At 36.6% G+C, this 23,866-nt stretch overlaps 1 protein-coding gene across 1 annotated transcript in view; it reads left to right on the top strand.

Annotated features, from left to right (window-relative positions):
• Positions 1–817: 817 nt before the first annotated feature.
• TMPRSS11D (transmembrane serine protease 11D) overlaps positions 818–23,866 on the top strand; it is a 41,940-nt gene continuing 18,891 nt past the window's right edge. Inside the window, exons 1-5 of the mRNA XM_027836624.1 lie at positions 818–864; positions 1,086–1,207; positions 3,845–3,963; positions 19,224–19,291; positions 22,588–22,748. Coding sequence (XP_027692425.1) covers positions 818–864; positions 1,086–1,207; positions 3,845–3,963; positions 19,224–19,291; positions 22,588–22,748 — 517 coding nt within the window. The remainder of the gene's footprint in view (positions 865–1,085; positions 1,208–3,844; positions 3,964–19,223; positions 19,292–22,587; positions 22,749–23,866) is intronic.

Raw genomic sequence — 23,866 nt, 5'->3', positions numbered from 1 at the left:
ATAAATTACCCAGAAATTATGTCTGTCAAATATTTTTAAATGTCACATGAGACAATAACTTGCTGAGGAGGTATCAATCTGCCTTGAGAGAGACTTTTTTCTTCACTGGGAATTCCCTAAACCTATTCTGTTAAAAAAAAAAAAAAAGTACTCCATCAAGGAAAAAACTTAGACCAAGGAGAAAGATGCTGAATCTACAGCAAGAAACTTATTCACAGACTAGACAAGAGCTAGTTACTAGAAATAGTATAAGATCAGAGCAAGAGTAGCAGCAAATGTTATTGGATGCTGAGCCACTCACTACCCAAGGGTTCAGAATATCATTTCTGTCTAGAAACTAAGTTGATCTGAAAGACTGGGGATAGAGCTAAGTGGAGAGATGAAGGTGAAGTGACTCCAGCTGGAAGATTATGGGTCAAGGAACTTCAGTAGCTATTTCAAAATTCTAAGGAAATCCAAATATTCCCATTAATCTTCAAGCACTAGTACCAAGGACAACTCCAAAACCTAATTGATAAACCTCTCTTTTACCTTTCCAAGGCTCCCTTTCACTGTGCATACAAGCACATCTCCTGTAGTGGCAGTATTAGGGAGTGGACAGGATGGAGAATGACAACAATTCAAATTTGTGTACTAACCTTCCAATTCAATTAAATTCAAGAAACACTTATGAAGGGCCTGCTATGTGAATGGCTCTGGGTTGGCACTGAAGATACCAAAGCTAGATAAATACCCAACAATTAGAGTTTTACAAAAGTGTAGTGGTCAGCTCTGGGAAAGAATATATTCTTCCTCACTTGAGGTGTTCAAGTGAGTAATGGATGACGATTTACTGGGAATGGTACAAAGAAGATCTGTGCCTGGGTATGGGTTGGATTAGATGAATGAAGGAAAAAAAATGGCTCCTCTGTTCCCTTCTGAGATTCCATGAAAGAATAAAAACAGTGGCTCATTTCATCTCCTACAGGATCAAGTCATACAAACCAGATTACTTTGTCAGGAGGAAAGGGTAGGAAGGTAGGTGTGCTGAAATGCCTGCTTTTGAGAGTAGTACAAGTAACCTCTTGTCTTTTTTCTAATTTAAGGCCAGGACGGGTGGCATCAGCCACTAGATCACTGAATCCATTTGTAGTTGGCATTTTTGTGGTGGCTGGAGTGGTGATCCTGGGAGTGACCATTGGTCTCCTTGTCCACTTTTTAGCATTTGGTGAGTACTAGCTGGTGTTGTTCCTTAGTCCAGGTAACAAAGTCGCCCTTCAGATAAAAAAATTAGCAATTTTCTAATAAACCACGTATGGTATAGTAAAATGTAAAGATGTAATTTTATTTCTAACATTTGCCCATGTCTGCATTTCTCCATTGATGCCATTTTCTCTCTCTTGCTTCCTGCAGATTTTGCAATGTACTAACCCTTATTATGAGTTTGCATTCCCATACTGAAAGAAAGGAACATTTTTATTATGCTGCTTTTCTGAGATTAAAATTTTCCCTCTTTCTTTTTACCTGAGTTCAGTGCTTTTAACTCCTGGTTTAATTGGTCCAAGGGTGAATTTCAGAGTGTCAGGAGAACATTATATACATACGTATATATATGTTCTCCTGACACTCTGAAATATATAGATATATATCTATATTTATGTGTGTGTGTATATATATATATATGTATATTAGCATTAGATTCTCAAATAGCCAATCTGGAGCTTGGACATTAATTCATTGGATATTAACTAATTAATTAGAAAAAAACTCTTATTGGAGGACATTGCACTCTGAGTACTAGGCTCTGAGAGTCCTTATATTATGATCCTATAGGCCAAATTACTAATAATGTCTTTTCTGGCCCCAAAACCTATAAATCTAATCATGATCAATAACAATAATAGCAGCTAGCATTTATATAGCCCTTTAAGCTTAAAAAGTTCTTTATATATTTTATCTCATCTGATCCTCACAACAACCCTGTGAGGTAGGTGCTATCATCCCCACTTTACAAATTAGGAAACTAAGGCTGAGTGAAGTTGAATGACTTGCTTAGAGTCACATAACTTAGAAAGGATCTGAGACAGGATTCAAACTTATGTTTTCCCAACTTCAAGTCCAACACTCTATCTTTAGCTACGTAATGCTATTTACAACTAATCCAAATGGAACTAAGTGTAATTTGATCATTTACTGATATTAGAAGTGGTACCTCTACTCAAATCCTCCTCTGATGTCTCACCATTGCAAAGAAGGGATCTTGGTTTCTTCAAGGCAATACAGGTAGTGCACAAGCTCTGGCTCTGGCAGGTTCCATCAAGCTGGAAAGTCATCAAATAGGCCCAATAACATATTTAAGTCTGTCTACCCACCAAGAACACCAGTTTAGCTAAATTTGGAGAGGCTTATCACCAGGTCAGCTACAGGGTGATGAACTATTTAACCAGAGTAATTCTTGAAGACTACCTACCATACTATTGAGGAGTTGGGATTAGAGTCAGTGGAGGAACCATCCACACTCACAAGATGATGAAAGTATTGAAATAGACAGTCAACTTTTCTCACAAACCAACTCAATGAGTAGCACTTTTGGTCTAATAAAAATGCCTCCCCTATTTTTGCTGAGGCTTCACATGCCTCGTCCTTCAACAGACTTCTAGCATGGGGATGTGATTCACTTAGAAGCATGGGTAAAAATGTATTGAGATAGAGGCACATCAGTGAATGGCAGTATTCTGGATAATTAAATAAAAAGCTAATTTGAATTCTGTCTGATAAGACACCCAATAAGTTATGCAGATGAAGACAATGTTTCTAATGAACCTGGAAAGATAGCACTTCTAATCTCACATATGGGTGAATGGCGGTATTTGGGAAATAGCCTAATAGAGAAAATGGTTCTCACCGAAGTGTTTGACTAAATAACCTTTCCAACTCTTTGATTCTATTATTCAGTATCAGAAGATTTGTGTTCCAGTTTGTTTCAAGTAATGACTAGCTAAATGACATTGAGGGTCTCTCTCTAAAACTGTACCTTCACTGGTTAGATGAATATAAAACCATATTGCTACCTCGCCTTTGGAATTAATAGGGTAATACTTTCAGAGCACTTTGAATTTCTTTACCTAAAAATACTTAAAAATATATTGAAGCCAGATGCTTGCTAAACTTGTTAAACTAACTTAAAGACTTATAACACATTTCAGTCTGTGTAAAAGACAATGATAGAGCAGTGGATAGAAAGCTAGACCTGGAGTCAGGGAGATCTGAGTTCAAATCCAGACTCAAAAATTTACTAGCTCTATGACTCTTGACAAGTTACTTAATCCCTGTCTGCTTCTGTACTCTCAGCTGGTATCAAAGAAGCATCAACCTTCTAGGGCTGTTGTGAGGATCAAATGAGGTATTATTTATAAAGCTCTTAGCACAGTCCCTGACACATAGTAGGCACTTAACACATTTATTTATTTCCTTCCTTTTTTTTAGGTGAATTGGAGGAAAAGTAATTTTATCAAATTTTACATTAGTTCTTAAATTCTATTTTGTTCAATATAGCCTTCTGATGCTCCCCTTTTGGGAGCATGATTTTATGGGTCTAGGGAACTCACAGTGTAGAAGCTCTCTTGAATAATGCAGATTGACTATGCATCTGTAAATTACAGTGTTTGAGACTGTGGCACTGAAACATAAAATCACTTGACAATATGTGTTGGGGGGGGACTTAAACACAGATTTTTCTGACTCCAAGGCAAGTCATCTATCTGTTATGCTATGCAGGAATAACTGTTATTATAGTCATTATTAATGTGTATTCCCAACCACTAATTAATGAAAATGTTTCTTCTCTTTTCTCTTCTCTCTCTAGCTCAGAAACCATACCTTTATCAAAGCGACCTTCGAATCACAAATGTAGAATACACAAACCAGCTAGATTCACCAACTTCACAAGGATACAGATCTTTAAGTAGAACTATTGAGAATTTGGTAAGTTTGTACTTACTTTTTCTCTATCCCCTTTCTTGAAAATACTTTTAAAAATTAATATAGCTATCAGAAAAAAAAAGGAAAAACAAAAGAAAAACAAATTCCATTTAACATGCATAGTGAAGCAAATTAAATTCCCTCATTGGGTGTGTTCACAAAATATACATCTCACTTCACAAAAGTATCTAAAATAATGATAATCTTAGTTTTATGAATGATTAATTTGAATTAGTCATCTTTCATACTGTCTGAGTATTCTTTTCTGGCCCTGGACAGGTCAAAGGCACATTTCTCTATGCCTTCATTTAATGCCCACTAGCACAATGCTAACCACTCAGATTATTCTGAGAATTACAGTGCCAGTGACAGAAAAGTCATTTCATAGAATCACAGGATCTCAGAGGCAGAAGAGAACTCAGAGGCCATCTAGTCCAACTTGTGACTGAATAAAAATCCTCTATACAACATGCCTGACAAGTAGTCATCCATCCTTCATTTGAAGATCTCCCATGAGGAGGACTGCACTGCCTCCAAAGGCATCTCATTCTACCACAAAAAAGCACTACTTTTTAGGAAATTTTTCCTTTTTTTGAGCCAAAATCTATTTCATTTCAACTTCCATCCAGTGCTCTTAGTTTTGTTTTCTTGAGTCAAGTAGAACAAGTTTAATCTAAAAGGCAATGGGATACACTGGCTAAAGTACTGAATTTATAATCAGGAAGACCTGAGACCTTTGTGGTCCTGAGCAAGCCACTTAACCTCTCTGGGCCTCAGGTTCCTCATTTGTAAAATTAGGGAGCTGAACTCAATGATCTCTAAGACCCCATCAAGCACAAAATCAATGATTTTTATTGTTGTTCAGTCATTTCAGTCATGTCTGACTCTTTGTGATCCCATTTGGGGTTTTCTTTGCAAAAATACTGAAGTGGTTTACCATTTCCTTCTCTAGCTCTTTTTACAGATGAGGAAACTGAGACAAACAGGGTTAACTGATTTGCCCAGGGTCACATGACTGACAAGGGTCTGAAGACAAATTTGAACTCAGGTCTTCCTAACTCCAGACCCTGCACTCTATCTGCTGAGCCACCTAACTGCCATAAAAAAAAGTCAATGATACTATGAAATCTATGCTCCCATAATAATCCCTTTTCCACATTATAGCTTCTTCAAATACTTTAAGACGTCCATCATTTCTACCCCACCCCCCATCTTCTCTTCTCTAGATTGAACCTCAATAGTTCCTTCAGTTGATCCTTATACAGTAAGGTCTGGAAGCCACTCACCAATTTAGTTGTCTTCCTTGGGATACCCTCCAGTTTGTCTGTTCCCTTCCCAAAATATGGTTCTGAAAACTATATGTGCTCTGACGAATCAGGGTACAACAACATTATTTCCTTCCTGGAAATAATTCTGGACATTACGTCTCTCTACACAGTGTAGGATGGTATTAGCTTTTTGGCTGCCACATCATGCTAACACATGAATGGATACATACTGAGTTGCAATTCAATAAAACCTTCAGAACTTTTTCAGATCAATTATCTGTCCCATCTCACACCTGTCAAGATGATTTTTTAAAAATCCAAATGTAGGATTTTTAATTTATTGCTATTAAATTTCACCTTATTAGATGTGTCTCAGCATTCCATCCTGTCAATATTTTTTTCAATTGTCATACAATATGTATCCATGCCAACTCTATGTGATCTACAAAAATGCCTCGAATGCCTTCATCCAAATCTATGATAAAATATTAAACAGGACAGGGCCAAGGACACGTTCTCAGGACACTATTCTTCAGAGACCAACTGGTTGACAATAAGCCATTAATGATACTTTTTAAGTGCACCCATTCAATCAGTTCTGAATACACCTGATTGTATCAGCATATAGCTCCACATCTCTCCATCTCATCCACAAATACATCACGAGAGACTTTAAGGGTTTTTATGTTAAATATTAACACTTTTTAAAACTACTGCCATTTTGGAGCAGCGAGGTGGCGCAGTGGATAGAGCACCAGCCCTGAAGTCAGGAGGACCTGAGTTCAAATCCGGCCTCAGACCAAACACTTGACACTTACTAGCTGTGTGACCCTAGGAAAGTCACTTAACCCCAATTGCCTAAAAAAAACAACAAAAAAAAAACACTACTGCCATTTCCCAAAACTAATAGAACTCTTTATTGTATTATAGTACAAAAAGTATCATTGAACAAAACAAACCAACACGATAACGTCTGACAGCATTCCTCTCTTTTTATACTTATGTAATTCACCACTTCTCAACCAAGTGGAGAGACATCCATTTCTTCATTAATTCTCTGGAGCCAAAATTGATCTTTCAGTATAAGAATTTTGATGCATTGTAGAGGTGTTTTCTTTTGTGTTATGGTGGTCATTGTATACATTGTTCTCTTGGTTCTGCTTACTTTGCTTTTGATCAGTACAAATGAGAGTCATCAGTTTTCTCTGAATTTTTCTTTTAATGCTTTATTGATGGTATTTTATTTTTTACACAGTCTTTTCCTAATGATGACTCTCCCACTCCCATAGAACTAATTTGTAATAGAATAAGTACAGCCAAGAAAAAAATGCCATGTCTAAAAAAAGTAACTTAAAGAAAACTAGGTAGTCTAAAAGCTGCTGGTGAGAAAGGCAGGCATTACAGCCATTGGGAATAGTCAGTGTAAAAGCATGGAAAAGGAAGATGGAATGTCATGAATGAGCAACAATAAGAAGGCCAGTTTGGTTGAATGGTAATGAAAGGAAGTAGTGTATAAGTAGTTCAGAAGGGCAAGTTGGGGCCACTTTTTTAATTCCAAACAGAAGTTCACATTTGAGGCTAAAGATATTACAAAGTCACTTGAATTTATTGAGTAAGGTAATAACATGGCCAGTCCTATACTTAAGGACAATCATTTTGACAGCTGTGTGAAGGACAGATTGAGAAGGGGAGAGACTGGAAACAATATGAGCAAATTGCAGTAGTTTGAGATGAAGATAATGAGGTTCTGAACTACGATTGTGGTAATATGAGTGGAGAGAGGGGAAGTATATGAGAGATTTAGAAATAAAATATATAATACTTGGCAACTCTTTGAATGTGATCATTCTTTGGTAGAGAAAACAAAAGCCAAATTAGATTTAAGTAGTTTTACCTTGTCTCTGATACCTATTATCTTTATGCTGTCCACTCCATAGCACTGCTTCTCTTGTTTTTCCCACTATTGCTTTAAAAAAAAACCAAAAACCTTTTTTTTTGTTTGCCATAGCATTTATTGCTATCTTCATCTCTTTCCTATCTTTAAAGCTACTGATGCTATTCCAACAGGACTATGCCTTGCTTTTGTATTAGTCTTCCATTATGCCTTTGGTTTCCTTTTCTACGTATTTAAAAAAAAATCTAAATTGTATATGAGTTCTCTGTGAAACCATGTCAGGGTACTTAGAGAGCCTTCTAGAACGTTTCTTCATCATTGAAATTATTAATATATCTTCATTCTTGAAAAGTTCCTATCTTTCCTGGGTTGACTTCCTTTGTAGAATTTTAGGCTATCTAAAGCTTCTCTGAATGTTTTGAAATTTGCTCTTCTGAAATAGGTTCATGTCAGACTGCTTGGTTTTCTTCTCCTCTATCACCTATTGAGAGGATGCTTTTCCTCTAAAGTTCTTATAATTTATGCTTCAAAAAACTAGGTCCTCCCAATTAGACAGAATCAAGTCCTCAACAGCAATTCTCTTCATCACTTCCAACAGCTTTTGAAAGATGAATGTATTCTAATATGTCCATGGATCTGTAATCACATTAGTATAGATAGCAACTCTAATGCTTTAGGTCACAACTTACCACCCATCTTATGTGACTCTTCACCTTTCTTTTCATGGACTTGCTACTGGAAGTTTAACCAACATATGGGAACTTTCCTCTTGTTCTTTTGACATTGCATGGATACCAATGGAATACAAGATTGTAAACTGGCCAAAAATGACTCATCCATCTTTTTCCAGTTGTACATGTCTCTGATAGCAACTTTTTCATAGCTTCTCCTGCATAATTCCCCATTTGTAATGCATTGAGGTTGTTAAGCCCATTATGCTCACAAATTTATTTATACCCAAAGAGACTGAGTCAAGAAATAATTAAGTTAAACTTACTATTGTAACTCTTAAATTTCTCCCTTTTTTTCTTTCCCTTTTTCACCCATACTCCTTATCTTATTGACCCCCTCCAACAACTTAATCTCTCTTCTTTTTTTCATATACACATGTAATAACATGCATCTTCTACCCCATAAGTATATAGCAGAACTTAAGGATATACATGAAACCAGAAGAAGGTAGTAGAGGCTAAAAGGTATCTTTGCTAAGCCAGTAAAGGATTAATTTGGAGAATTCTGCAGTTGGGCAGAATGGTAAATAGTGGGTACTAAATAAATACTTTTGATTTACACTTACATTTCTTTTGATTTACTGGTCCTATAAATAAATGAATCTGTGGTCCTATGTAGTAATATAACAGAGTGGTATAACCACAGTTGTGTCTACCCTTTGTTCTCAAAGAGGACCATGAGATCAAGGAAATGATGACAACTTGCAATTGACTTTGATTTGAATGAGGAAGGGTTGTGCAAGGTTACCAGCCTCACTTTCTCTTCCAGAGTCATTCTTTTAATGCTTTATCTAGTGGCCAGATATCAATTAGGATGACTGGAGATGGCTCAGAATGTAATAGGAGACCCTGGCTCTTTTAAGCTAAGGTCATTTCAGATTCTCACTTTGAGTGAGGCAATGCCCATTCAGTGAATAGGCTTTTTTAAGAAGTGCATTAAAGGTTGGCCCCTTTAATAAAAAAAAAAAAAATCAAACTGAGAGGGGAGGACCCTCAGGGTTGCTGGCCAAAAGAGAAACAGTTACTATTTACATTCACTCTAATCCATAAGGGCCCTAATATCTGGCCACTGGACCCAGATAGCTCTGGAGGAGAAAGTGAGGCTGGTTACCCTGAACAGCCCTCCCTCACTCAAATCAAAGTCAACTGCAAGTCATGTCATCATCTCCCTGATGTCATGGTCCTCTTCAAGAACAAAGGACAAACACAACCTGTGAGTAGGCCAAGCTGCCTAAATGGAAACCCAGCTGGCCAGTTACAGCTGGGTAACTCAGCTCATCTTTTCCCTCTTCCTCTCCCTTACCTTTTCCCTCTCCCTCTCCCTCATCCAGTGTTCTGCCCAAAGGAAGGTAAATTTTCATATCCAAAACCTACCTAGTTAACTTGGGGTTTACTGACTGGATTTCTCTCTCAAAGACAATGCCTTAAACCCAATTCACTCTGGATCTCATTGATTAGACAATAGGTCCCTGCTCAAGCACCACTTAGTGATTATTTTGGGGCCCTCCTGGATCAGAGTGAACTTAAATAGTAACTGTTTCTCTTTTGGCCAGCAACCCTGAGGGTCTTCTCCTCCCAGTTTGATTTTTTTTAATAAAGGGGACATCCCTTGACTCACTTCTTAAAGAGGTCTATTTACTGAATATGCATTGCCTCACTCAAAGTGAGAACCTGAAATAACTTTAGCTTAAAAGGGCCAGGGTCTCCCACTGCATCCTGGGCCATTTCCAGTCATCCTAATCGATATCTGGCCACTAGAGGTGACTCTGGAGGAAAAAAGTGATGTTGGTAACCTTGCTCAGCCCTCCCTCACTCAAATCAAAGTCAATTGCAAGTCATGTCATCATCTCCCTGATCTCATGGTCCTCTTCGAGAAAGAAGGATAACCACAGTAGGTGAAACATGGAAGGGGGATCACAAGATTGAGAAGTGGAAGAGAACTTAGAGATCATCTCGTCTATCCCCTCCAGATACACACACAAACACACACACACACACACACACACATACATACACACACACACACACATACATATTATTTATGAGGAAAGAGTCTCTGAGAGATAAAGTAACTCATTCAAGGTCTCCCAGATAACAAACAGCAAGACCATGATTTTTACCCAGGTTCCCTGACTACCAATCTAGTACTTTCTTCACTATGCTTTGTAGATATAATGACTAGGAGAGGGGAACACAATTCAGAGGTGCCAGACCTGGAGCGATCTCTTCTCTCACTTTATTTAGCCACTCAATCTAGTGGAAATACCTTAAGTCACACTACTGCTCTAGTATTTTTTTCCCCTCAGATAATGAACTCAGAAATTTCCCTCTTTTTCCATGCTATACTTCCTCTACTCTTACAAAATCTGTTCATTGTCTTCAGAGTGATCCATTTCTCTCTATCAAGACTGGCTCCCTGAGTTAACAATGTCAATGGTTTGCTTAACTTCACTTATTATGCTAATAAATTGAAGGGATAAGGAAAGGTGTGTGGCAGGAGGTTGCCTTTACGTGCTCATTAGTGAAAGCCAGGCTTGCAGTGAGGCAGAGGTGAGCAGGAGGTTATGTACAGGCGTGGGCAACCACTTGTTCAGAGTCATTGAGGGAGGAGATAAAGTGTGTTCAGGGAATGTTAAGGAGCCACATAAATGTGAGTTGTTGCATAAAATTCCCTTTGACACGACCATTAAAGACAGGATATTGCAGGGGAAAAAAAGAATGGATCTCTATTCTCTGCCTCCATTTCCTAACCACTGTCACTATTTTAGCCCCTACCACACCACCCATTCTTGCCACTTGTCGCTTTTCTTTCTTCAAGGTCTCCAGTGACCAAATAAAATGAAATATTTGTACAGCATTTTGCAAATCTTAAGGCACCACTTTCCATCCAACTTATAAATGTTAGCTATTATTCCAATCACTAGATACAATTATCTTTCCTCATTTCCTATGTTCCTTTACTTCTTCATAACATTTGAAAAATTACCTATTTCATTCATGTTTTCTCCTCCATGGATCTCTTCTCAGGCTTCTCCTCTTTCTCTCCTCTACATTCTCCCTACTACTCAGTCAAATTGAGTCATTCATCATTCCCTGAACATACCGTATAGCTTACTGCCTACAGGCTTTCACTCACACCATTCCCTACATCTATAATGCCTTTCTCACCCACTGTCTTCACCTATTGAAATCTTACCCACTTTGCCAAGACCTAGGGAAAATGTCTCCTGCTCTACAAGTTTGCCTTGGTTCTCTCAAATAGAAATTTTCCTTCGCTCCTCGGAAATCTCATGGTACTTTGTTTATATGCCTAAATATATATTTTTTCTTTTGTATTTTTGCTATTTGTGCATATATGCAAGTAGACAACTCCCAACCTGAAAGTATACTCCTTTGCCAGAAAATCAAGTGGTGCCTATTCTGTGCTCAACTCCACCACTTACCATCCAACTTTATCTTTAATAAGAGCATGTTGTCTTCCCACATGACACAATCTCCACTTTGAACTTGCTTGAAGGGTAGAATTTTTTGTCCTTGTCTCCAGTTATTTGGTCTTCAATTAACTAGTTACAGGAAGAGCTAGTTATTGCTCTGATTTCATGAAATATCATTGAATTTGAGTTATAATTCTTATCACAATCAACAGATGTCCCAAGGCTGGCCTTCCTGAAAGAGCTGGTGGTAATGTATACTTAAAAGTGAATAATAATAGCAGCTAGCATTTAATTAACATGGGAAGATTTACAAAGCACTTAACATACATTATCTTCTTTGATCTTTTCAACAGGTCTATAAGGATTTATTATGTGCCAGACATGGTTCCCTATGAAGTAGATTCAACTATTACGCCCATTTACCAATGAGGAAATTGAGATTGGGAAAAGTTAAGTGACTTGCTTAGTGTCACCACGCAGATAGTAAATATCTGAGAGAGGATTCATATTCAGGTCTTTCTCACTCCAAGTTCAACACTCAAGTCATTGTATGACCTAGATGCCTATGAATGTCAGTCTGAGGACAGAGTGATCCAGGTCCCGAGAAGCTCTTACATTCAACCAAACAAAGAAGTATTGTAAAGCTTAGGTGTTGCAATGGCTAAGTGTGTATGCAGGTTACTGATAGAAGGCAAATCAAAAGGGTATGCACTGAAAAGAAAGCCCAACTACATTATGGTGAGTCAGAATGTAGCTGTTTGTTATTGCAACAAGATTCCAGAGATAGCCTCCATCCCAAAGAGGTAACACAGTTCCTTTCAGAATGTACAATACATGGGCTAGTGAGTCATCTAACAAACTCAGCCCTAAGGTACCAGATTACAAAATTTAAGTCTAAATTGGAAAGGGAGATGAAAGAGAAAATAGCAAACAGCCCATAAACCAAAAGGACAACAAATTCCTGTTGAAAAGAAAACACTTCCAGCATTTGGAAGGAATTTAGCCAGTCTCTTAGACACTATCACAAATTACAGTTATGTACTGTGCTGAACATTATTGAAACTGAACCATACCAGTGGCTCATGTATGTCTAATGACATATATAAAATACTTTTAAAGTATAAAGGGTAGACTAGTGTAAAGTATTTCCCTGTTCCTCAGCCAGACAGGGCAGCTAGGTGGCGCAGTGGATAGAGCTCAGGCCTTGGAGTCAGGGGGACCTGGGATCAAATCCGACCTCAAGCACTTGATACTTGACAGTTGTGTGACTCTGGGCTAGTCACTTAATCCCAATTGCCTCACCAAAAAGAAAAAAAAATAAGTATTCATTAAATACCTACTATGTGCCAGACACTGCCATAAGTGCTGGGGATACAAAACAAGATAAAACACAGTTCCTCTCATCACAGTCTAATGGGGAAGATAACATACAAACAACTAAATACAAACAAGACATATATATATATATGTGTATACACACACACACACACACACACATATGATAAATTGGGAGTAATGTCAGAGGAAAGGCACTAAGACTGAAGAGGACTGAAAAAGGCTTCTTGCTGAAGGTGAGACTCATCTCATCTATGGCTTTTCAGAAATAAATGGATAATTCTAGTATCCATGTTTCCAAGTAGCTATGTCAAACCATGAGTATATTCTGATTGACAAGCTCTTCCTAAGTAGAATGAGAAATATGGCAATATTCATTCCTTAACTTCATGATTTCCTCTGTTCTAAATCTGCTGAATTTCAATTCCAGGTAGCTACCACCATCTGTTTCCTCTACTCCAGATCTAGGGTTACTGAGCCCTAGGAGAAAAAAATAATGAAATTAAGTATTTATAACCCATAAAATTTATGTTGCATAAATAGGTCTATCTTTTTGCTTGACAATTTTTCTACCCTATACTTATTTGCAGCCCATATAATTCCAAACCATTTCTTCTCTCCTCAGAACCCGTCATATTCTCATACTCCTTCTCCTCAAAACATACACCTTCACACGGTTATGTCAATTACCTAGCTTCCTATTTCTTTGAGATTACTCAGTGGAAATTACCATAACTCCCTTTCTCAGTCCTCAAAGCTTCTCTGCATTATTACCTTTTCTCTCCTATACCCCTTCTCTTTCTTGATCCCAAATCCTTGTTAAGGCTGATCCCTCTACTCTTATATTTGCTCTCATTCTTTCCCCCTCTCCTCTAATACTTTTTATTATGCATCTTCAATCTTTCCCTTGTATTGGCTCATTCCAATGTCCCTAGAAATAAATACCTCAAAGCTCTAAAACAATACAACCTTTTCAAGAAGCTACCCAAAATAAGGGAATAATGTATAATAAGACTAGAAATATGGTTTGGGGCCATGTTATGGAGTGCTTTTAAAAGTTCAAAACAGAAGAGTTTATTCTAGAGGTAATGATTGAGCAGTGGAGTGACATGGTTAGAATTCCACCTAAGGAAAATCACTTTGACAATAGTATGAAGGATGTACTGAAGTGAAGAGTAACTTGAGGCAGAGAGTCCAAATAGTCCCTAATGTTTCTCTTTTTTGTCCTTGTATCTCCAGCACCTAGCATACTGCCTGACACATAGTAGGTGTTTAATAAATGTTTGTTGATGGATTGATTAAAAAAAGATCTAGTCCATATAGATATACAAAATAGAAACCATCATCATTCTCTACATTTGCACCTCTTATTCCATTAGTGAGATAACTTATCAGATAGTCCAAACTGAATGTTCCAGAGACATCTGAAACTCAACTTGTCCAACATGTCTATCCCACTTTCCAACAAACTGGAAATGGCTCATTTTGTAGCAATTAAAAAATAATCCTTGCCTTGCTCTTCAATTTATCATTTAATATTCATGGTGTATCCCCAACATATTGGATATGCTAAAATAAAAAAAAAATGCACAAAGATGCTTCATACCAAAAAAGGCAACTTACTAAATATTGAATTAATGGGTTAGTTTTTCTAAGCAAGATCAAAGAATAAGACATAGTCCTTATCTTCAAAGACACAAGACAATCTAATAGAGGGGGTAATCAAAGCGGTACAAAATAGCTATTATTATATAATATATATGATGCATATATAATATAAAATGGAATATAAATTCATAATAAAAGTACTAATAAAATGGAATAAAAACTTGTAAGAGGAAGAGATTACTTCTTATGAAAGGGATCAGGAAAACTTTTATAGAAAATAAGCTTTGGAACTATTTCTTGAAGATTGAGTAGAACTTGAAGGACCTTCTAAATATAAAGAAAGAAGCAAGAAATTTTCAGGGCATAGTGAGAAGTTTGGCACATAATATATAGATGATAGTAGTGTGATGTCCATAAAGGCAAATTAGAATTAGATTATAGAAGGGTTTGAATACCAGGCTAACCCTAACCCTCTGACTCTTTTGTTAGGAATGAAGAGATTTAAAAAAATGAAGAGGTGAGTAATTAAATTTACTTGCCCTTTTGAAAGTAAGGGTCTAGGGCAAATGATCAAATGAGTTAATATATGTAAAATACATTGCAAACCTTAAATTGCTATGTAAATGCTACCTAATATTGTTATTGAAGGTAAAGGTGAATTCAGTATAAAAGCTAATGTAATGGTGTAGTTTAATTTAATAAAACTGGAATTTTCTTTCTCATTTGTACAAATATCACTTAGGCAATTTCAGTTAAGAACAAAAGCAATACCTGCCTGTTCTTTTATTAGATTACTTGGCATTTATATAGCATTTTCACCTCACAATGTACCTTCAATCATTTTAAAGAGGTTTTTATTATATTTTCTTAGGTTTATGTCTAAGATTTATATTTTTCTTAGATTGTCTTAAATTTGTGTATTCCACTTTTATGTTTGCAGACATTTTTTCATTTTCTATATTCCTAAATTTTATTTTATTTTCCCTTGCTTTGCATTATTCATTTGATTTCACCCATGAATACTGTGCAATTACAATACTTTTCTATTTAGGAATTTTGGTAGAAAATAAATGCCTGGTAAAAAGAAAATCATGAAATACTAAACATAACAATGTAGCACATAGTTTTGTCTAATTTCATAGCTGTTGTATCCACGTGCATTTATGGAATAGAGAAGCAGAAAAAAATATTGCTAACAGTAATGCACATTAAAAATTGGGTTATATGCTTCAGCGAAATGGAACTATTTACCCTTCCCTTAACAAGCTATACTTTCCTATCTATATACCTTTACTCATTATTTCTTCCACCTGAAATGCCCTTCTTCATTCTCCAATTTTTGAAACCCTACACATTTTACAAGGTCCAGATCAAATATGATTTCCTCCATAAGGCCTTTTCTGATTTCCCCAAGCAACAAACGTGTCGTCTCTCTTTATAATGCTATGAATATATCATTTATAGTACTTAGCACATTCTAGCAATCCTCCATTTTTCAATGCCTGCTGGACATCTCCATAAGGATGTTACTGAAGTGGCTCAAATTTATTACGTCCTACCATCTTCCTATTGTCTTCTCCCTTCCTAACTTCCCTGTTTGTTAGTGATACCACCGTACTCCAAGTCACTTGTGCCTGAAATGTCAGAGTCATCTTTGATTCCTTCCTCTTCCATTCTACTGAGGTGATACAAGATATATGTGGAAAGGTACACAGAAGTAATACAAAGTGTTCATATGTAGAAAGTAAATATAAAGTAAATCAAAGGAGAATGCCCTAACAAGTAGCAGGGATCAAGAAAGGTGATAGTGTAGGAGGTAACTTCCAAGCTAAGCCCTGAAGGGAGCCCAGAATTACAAAAGCAAGAGAAGGAAGAACATTTCAATATGGAAGTATGGAAGTGAAAGATTCACTGTCACAAATGGGAACAGCAAGAAGGCTAGTTGGATGGAATAAAGAATGCTTGAAGGGTAGGAATGTGAAATAAATATGAAAAGATCAAAGCTGGATATGTCATGAAGGACTTTAAAGGGAATTGTGTTTTATTCCATAGACAATGACGAGAATCAAAGATTCTTGAGCTTGTAGTGACATGGTCAAACCTGTGTTTTAGAATTATAAATTTAATAGCTGTGTAGAATATGGATTGAAATGAGAAGAGGATAGATGCAGAGAGACCAGTCAAATAGCAATTTTAGTAGTCCAGAAAAGCAATAATTAGGACCTTAACTAGGGAATGAACAAAAAGGGACAGAGGAGAAAGAGAGAGATTGTGAAGGTAGAATCAGCAAGACTTCCCAATTGATTGGCTACATGGGGGTAGGGAAGAGTGAAGAGTCAAGGATCATTCCAAAATTATGAACCTAAGTGACTGAAGGGATGCTAGTGTCCTCCATAAAAAGAGAGAAGTTAGGAGAAAGGGTAGATTTAATGTGAAAAATAGAGTTCTGCTTTAGACATGATGAGTTGGCAATGCATATCAGATATCCAGGCAGAGATGTCCAGATAACAGTTAGAGAAATGGCATAGAGCTCAGGAGAGAGATATGGTTGAATATGGTCAACTACCCACAGTAACTGATAAACTCAACAACAAAAAAGATATGTAGGGAGAAAAAAGAAGAAGGCCAAGAACTTGAGCACAGAGAGCAAGACTCAAATGATGATCCAACAAAAGAGCCTGAGAAGTAGTGGTCAAATAGATAATAGCCAGAGAATCATAGCACATTATCGTGATGATCCAGGAAAGAGAAAGTATTGTAAACCAGTAAGTGGTCACTAATGTCCAAAAAGCTACAGAAGGATCAAGAAGAATGAGATCTGAGAAGAATGAGATCTGAGCAAACTCTGTTGGATGTTGCAGTTAAGAGAGTATTGAGAACCCTAGAGAGAGTGGTTTCAGCAGACTGATGATTGTAGGCATGCAGAATACATAAGCAATTTGCCCACAATGTAATAGCATGGTTCTTTGGTGGTAACATAGGACCCCAGGTTCAAGGGGATTCAGGAGTGAATATGAGTTGAGGAAGTGGAGGCATTGAGTATAGGATTTTTTTCCTTATAAGTCTGGCTGTAAAAGGGAAGAGAGAGAGAGAGAGAGAGAGAGAGAGAGAGAGAGAGAGAGAGGACAAATGGAAGAGATGGTAAGGTAAACAAATGAATAAGTGGCATAGAGCATAGAGTATAGTAGTGTTTTGTGCTTATTATAAATTAACCCAAAGCTAAATTAAACTAAGCAATTACCCACCCTTTCAAAAATACGAAAATCAAGTTCATGAGTCCTAATCCTACTAAAAAGTGTTCCTTTAATTAAAAATTACATTTACTTCCATCTAGAAAACATCAACCAGCCTGAAAATACCAATTTAGGAATGATTTTTTACCATGTGATGACAAGGTTAAAAATAATCATTTTGACCATAATCTAAGAATTGCTGAGGTTTTTATAAGTTCTGCAGAATTCTAAACAGATGCATGAGCAGAATCTATTCTCTAGCTGAATTGCTATTGTTTATATAACATCTGACATCTGCTAATTTTTAAAAATTCACCTCCTTTAAATTTGCTACTCTTCTGTCTTTGCAAACATAATTTCTTAACTTGGTTGAGAAGATAGAGGCATAACAGAATTAATAGGATGACAAGACTGGGTTGATCTGACCTAGACTGTATCAAAGTAATGCCAAAATAGCCTATTAAAAAGTCAAATAGTTCCGTCAATCAACCACTGTTTTGTCTACATGACAAAAGTTGACAACCTTTTTTTCTATTCAATTGGCAGAACATTGTAGCCTCCTGTAGTTGTATATATAGTGTGATCCCCTTGCCACTGGCTAAAATAAGGTGCCATGATCATTCTTTTGAGCATTCACATTCTATGACATGCCCTATGAAAAAAGTAAAAATTAGTAATTGTCTCAGTTTCCTCTCTAGTTTTGGCAAAGTTTCCTCTGTCTGGGCCAATATGGAATTGCTATTTTCATCAACCCAAATTAGGACTTCATCTATAATGAAACCACAGTGCATTTGACTTCTCACCTTTGACAGAACAGCTTAAACCACTATCCCTAAGATGCCAGGTAATTCATATTGCTGGAGCTAGGCAATGAATCAAAGAACACAATTCAATTCAACAAGTAGTTATTAAGAGATTACCATATGCCAAGGACTGTGTTAGGCTCTGGGACACAAAAACAACAATGAAAGTAGTTCCTGCCCTCAAAAAGCTGACATTCCCTGAGAGAGAAAGCTGCTTTGGACCCCCAAATAGCAAAGCAAAAAATGCTTCAGGTCTCATACAGAGAACCCACAAATTTCTCTCCCCCAAGTATCTCTCAGGCTGAACTTCTGTGACTTTTTTCTCAATTCAATCTTCCCTCGATAGTCATCTTAAATTGAATTCATCTATATACAAGAGCAGTTAGGTGGCACAGTGGACAGAGTGATGGGCCTGGACTCAAGAAGCAAATCACTTATTAGTTGTGTGACTGTGGGCAAGTCATTAACCCTGTTTGTGTCAGTTTCCTCATCTACAAGATGAACTGGAGAAAGAAATGGCAAACCACTCTAATATCTTTGCCAAGAAAACCCCAAAGGGGGTCATGAAGAGTTGGACACAACTGAAACGACTAAACAACAACATATATAATGTGGGGTGAGGAGGGAAAAGTTTAAATAAACAGAATAATTTGCTATAGCACAAATATCCCAGTGAATGTCTTAGTTCTCTCATGTATAAAATGAGGGGATTAGACTAGTATCTTGCTAATTATTATTTATAAAACACTATCAGCTATACATCACAAATGAAGAAACAGATACTAAGAAGTTATAGGCCCCAACTAAAGTCATCTTTTGAGTTATACTAGTGGAGGATAACAGAAAACCCAGTCATACATTTCAAACAGGGAAGAGGAAGAAATTGAGAAAAGGGAAGGCCCAGAGTCATCATAGGACATGTTTTCTTTCTACTGACAATTTTTTTTGTTCATACAGATGAATGATACCTTCAAAGCATCAAATTTAGGAAGACAATTCATCAGAGCCTATGTTGTAAGAATTCGGTGAGTAGCATTGCTTTCAAGGAGAGAGGATGCATTCAGTCAAAAAATATCCATTATTATAGTGTCATTAGAATGCAAACTCTGGCAGATTCTACCAAGCTAGATGAGTCTTGAGTAAGGTCCAACAATGAGCCATGTGTCTACAAGCTGAGAACTAATGGAGCTAAATTTCTAGAGGTTTAAATCCCCAGGTTAGCCAAAAGGTGATGAATTTTTCTTTAGCCACCATAACTGTCTAAGCCATCGAAAAAGTATGGGCTGCAATCTACGCTGCAAGAAAAATTAGCTGATATTTATGTAGTTCTTTAAAGATTAGATCTTGAATCTCATTTAATCTGACATAACAATATAATAAGGTAGATAGTTTAAAGTTTTATTATGCCTACTTCACAGATAAAGGAACTGAGAGGCTTAGTATCATACATTCAGTAAGTGGCAAGTTGGAACTTTAGCACAGGTTCTTTGATTCTAAATCCTGTGCTTTTTCCACTACATTAATATAAGAATCCAGTCTGTACAAGTCATTGTCATAGTTAGTGTTATATATGAGTGAAATAGGCAGTTACTCACTCTATAAGAAAAAATAAATTTGAAGAATTCAGAGAAGCATGAGCCTCCCTTCTTTCCTTACTGAGGCAGTGAACTATGAATGTTTTACATATACTGTCAGACTGTTGCTATGTCGATTAGTTTTGTTAAACCATTTTTTTTTCTTTTTTTCTTCTTTGTTACAAGGTTTGGCTCAATGGGTGAGTTGGGGAAAGAAATGTATTAGGAAATGAAGCTGATGTAAAAACAAAAGCTATCAATACAATTAAAAAAAAGAAATAGAAAGTTACATGCCTATGAAGTATGGTTTAAAGAGCACTAATAAAGCTCCCCCTCTTCTCTATATTTACCCTTTATCTTCCCCACTATTTCAGTCACTGGGTGTTGAAATGCTCACACTTCTTTGTGCTAAAATACAAGTGTTTGAGGTAGCACATTAAGTCAAGGGCTCTTAACCTAGGGTCCACAGATGTCCAAGGGATCTGTTGATATGATTTCAAGAAGTCTGTGAACTTGCCTGGAGAAAAAATTACATATATATTTGTATATACATATATATGTATATATATATATAAAATTTTTCTAATTGAAATTTAGCATTCCTTCAGTTATGAATGTTGGCAGCAAGCAATTATTCTAAGAAGGGGTGCATAGAATTATGGACCAGACTACCAAAGGAGTCAATGACTCAAAAAAAGTTAAGGATCTCTGAATTAAGTCATTGTTTACAATTATTAAAACAATTAGTTCTTCACATTAGCCATCCAATGGCAGATCCCTGAGGGAACTGGATTAGATACAGTTCAACTGTGATTGGGCATGGAGGGTATAGAGAAATGGCATCAGAAAAGGTCTAGATAGATTATGTATGCTAGCTAAAAGAGCAGGCCTGAGTAGTTAGGTAGCGATTAAAGAATACCACCAGATTTAGGAAGGAGCAGGAGGAGAAAGAAAGAAAGAATACCCAAAGGAAAGAAACCTCTGCCTGGCTATGTATCACAAGTTTGCCTGATGGGCCTAAGCAGAAAGGAGTAGTATTATGGCAGGTCTGGAAAGAAAGAGGTGAGAATTATTATTATAACTTAGTTCACTTCAGATTATTGCAACCTTTAACGGTTAAATATTTATTTATGGTAAAGAATTTGCATCATTTTATTTGAAAAGATGAATTGAGCTAAAACAGGATATTCCATTATTAATTGGGAGCCACAAAAAAAAGTAAGAAGGTATTCTGAGGAAAGTCCCTAGCACTTTGACTAAGAAGACATGGACTTTGGTGGGAGGATGTAGGCAAGTCACACAGCTATAGGAAGGGCAAACATAAATGTGTTCTAATCTGCATGATTGGAGGGAAGAGCCACATTATGGAAATCACAGATCCACTGCAGGACATCCACATTTGTACAGCACAGAGTTTTTAAAATATTTATTCTATTCCACAATAGATTTTTTAAAATAAAAGAAAACCTCAAGAATTTCCATTTGTAGCTAGATTTAACAATCAATCGCCAACTATTTATAAAATACTTAGTCTATGCCAGGTACTGTGTTAAGGTGCTACGCATACAAATCCAAAGCATGAAACAATCCCTGTTCTCAAAGAACATATATTCTAATGGAGGAGATAACAAGCAGCTATAGAAATATATACATTATAGCTTAAGTATAAAGTAAATAAAGACAAATATACATAAAATAGTTAAAAAGCAAGGCAGTCTGGGAGTTAGGACACTAGCCTGATAGCACTTGAAATATGTCTTAAAACTATAGGCCTACCTATCCAAGAGTGACTTGGGCTTTTGAACAACCCATATTGGAGCTATAGCCTCATGAGTAGACTATTTTCAAAGATTTTCAAAGTATGCTGTTTGGTCACACAGCAAGTGATTAATTCTGATATTCTATTACCTGAGCAAACAACATTGCATGAATCTGAACTAAAAGGAAGCTCCTTAAGTGAATTTGTCCAATTTGTGTTTGGAGGCAACATGGGGTAACACAAAGGGTACTGGATGAGGAATCTAAGCACCTGGGTTACATGACTTTGGGTAAATTACTTCAATTCTCAGTCAAACGATTTCTCCTTCTATAAAATGAGGAGGCTAGGTAGTGCAGTAGATAGAGCACCATGTTGGGGGTTCTGAAGACCTGAGTTCAAATCCAGCCTCAGAAACTTATTAGCTATGTGGAGAAGTCACTTAACTTCAGTTTCCTCACTTCGGTTCTCTCATCTGTAAAGTAGGAATAATAATAAAAGCACCTACCTCCCAGGGCTGCTGTAAGGATCAAATGATATGATAATTATAAAGTGCTTAGCACGGGGCCTGACATATAAATGTTAGCTGTTATTGTGATATAAACTCTAAAGGTGCTTTCAGCTCTACCTGGTTGTGAATGGATAAATGTATGATGACGGTGGTGGTGGTGGTGGTGGTAGCAATTATATCTAGCATTTACACTTTAAGGTTTGTGAAGCACTTTACAAATTTTATCTCCTTATATTTTCACAACTATCCTGGGAGGCTCTATTATTTTTCCCACTTTGTAGATGAGGAAACAGAAGCAAACTGGCTAAAGAATTTGCCCCTAGGTCATCCATGCAATTGGAGAGTGGATTTGAATTCAGGTTTTTATGATCTGTGATCTATGATCCTGGTCGAGAGCTCTATGAAAATAAAAACGTGTAGAAACAACAGTCAGAAATGACCATAATGATTTATTTCCTGATCCACTTGCATGGTTTATAGGCAGGGTGATCAAGGTGTGATAGCAACTGTTCTCCTGAAGTTTCAGTTCACACGTGGTACCAGTGGGGCATCAATGAAGAACAGGATCGAGCAGATTTTAAATCGGTTGCAGAATAATGCTGGGACTATAACAATCAATGTTTTGCCTGAACAAGTTCAACGCAAGTATCATGTTTTTATACAGTTCTTTTTACGTTCTATATTGTAAGTTTTTAATTACACAGTATGTCTGTCTTTTGGATTCTAGTTGGTGAAACTGAGATTCCTAAAATGGATGTTTTATTTACTAATAAATGCTAAGTTGACTGACTTTCAACAAATGCTGATTAATTTAAATTAAATCCTATTAAATTTAGGGGTGAGAAGCAGATTTAAGGATTCAGGAAGTCTTGGGTTCAAGTTCTGCCTCTGACATACTGTCTCTCGGTGACCCAGCCAACTTGCAAAGACCATAAGTTTTAGAACAATTATCTACCCTTGGTAGAGGTGTTTATGTCACTTACCATAATAGCATTATAGCTCCAAATCCTGCCCTCCAAAAAAAAAATCATTGGTAGAATTTATGTTCCTGACTTAATAATCTGTTTACATAAATGTAATTCTGAAATACAATACCACAAATAGCAAAATTTATTCAGAAAACATACTATAAAAGCAAATTATAAGTAAATTTAATTATAATTTAATGGATGATTCTGACAGAAAATGTTACTTTTGTTTGTTTTTTTGAAGGGGAGCTTTGAAAAATAACTTTAAAAGGCTAAAGCAATATAAGTGATAGTAATGGAACAAATATTAATCTGTTTCTGATATAGTTCATTAAATGCCAAAGAATTTAGATGGGAATCTGCCCTTTATACAGATCATGCATCAGGGAACAAATAAACACCCCCAAATGATATCAATATTATTTTATTAATAACATTCTGTTAATTATTTTAGTCTAATGGACAAGACAATTGGTGCTTGAGTTCAAATCATGGAAAATATAGAATGGAAGTTATAAAATGTAGCAAGATTTTTGCGGGAATACACACACAAAAAAAAAATCCCAACTAGCAGCTCCATCAGCAGTGAGCACTATTCAGTGCAAGCCCTGGAACAGGACCTCAACTTGCCATTGGCCCCCAAATTCTTGATTCTTGGGGACATAGAGACAACATCTATAACAACTAGGAAAGCCCAGGCAGCAAGAGAAATAACAACATAGAACATAGCTTCCCTTCAGGGAAGAGTTTTTTCCCCTCCCTCAGGGATTAGGTAGAAAAGTTTTGACAGA

The sequence above is a fragment of the Vombatus ursinus genome, unplaced genomic scaffold (assembly GCF_900497805.2).
Source record: "Vombatus ursinus unplaced genomic scaffold, bare-nosed wombat genome assembly UNPS02014818.1, whole genome shotgun sequence".
In the NCBI taxonomy this organism is placed as follows: Eukaryota; Metazoa; Chordata; class Mammalia; order Diprotodontia; family Vombatidae; genus Vombatus; species Vombatus ursinus.
This window is presented reverse-complemented; position numbering and strand designations above follow the sequence as displayed.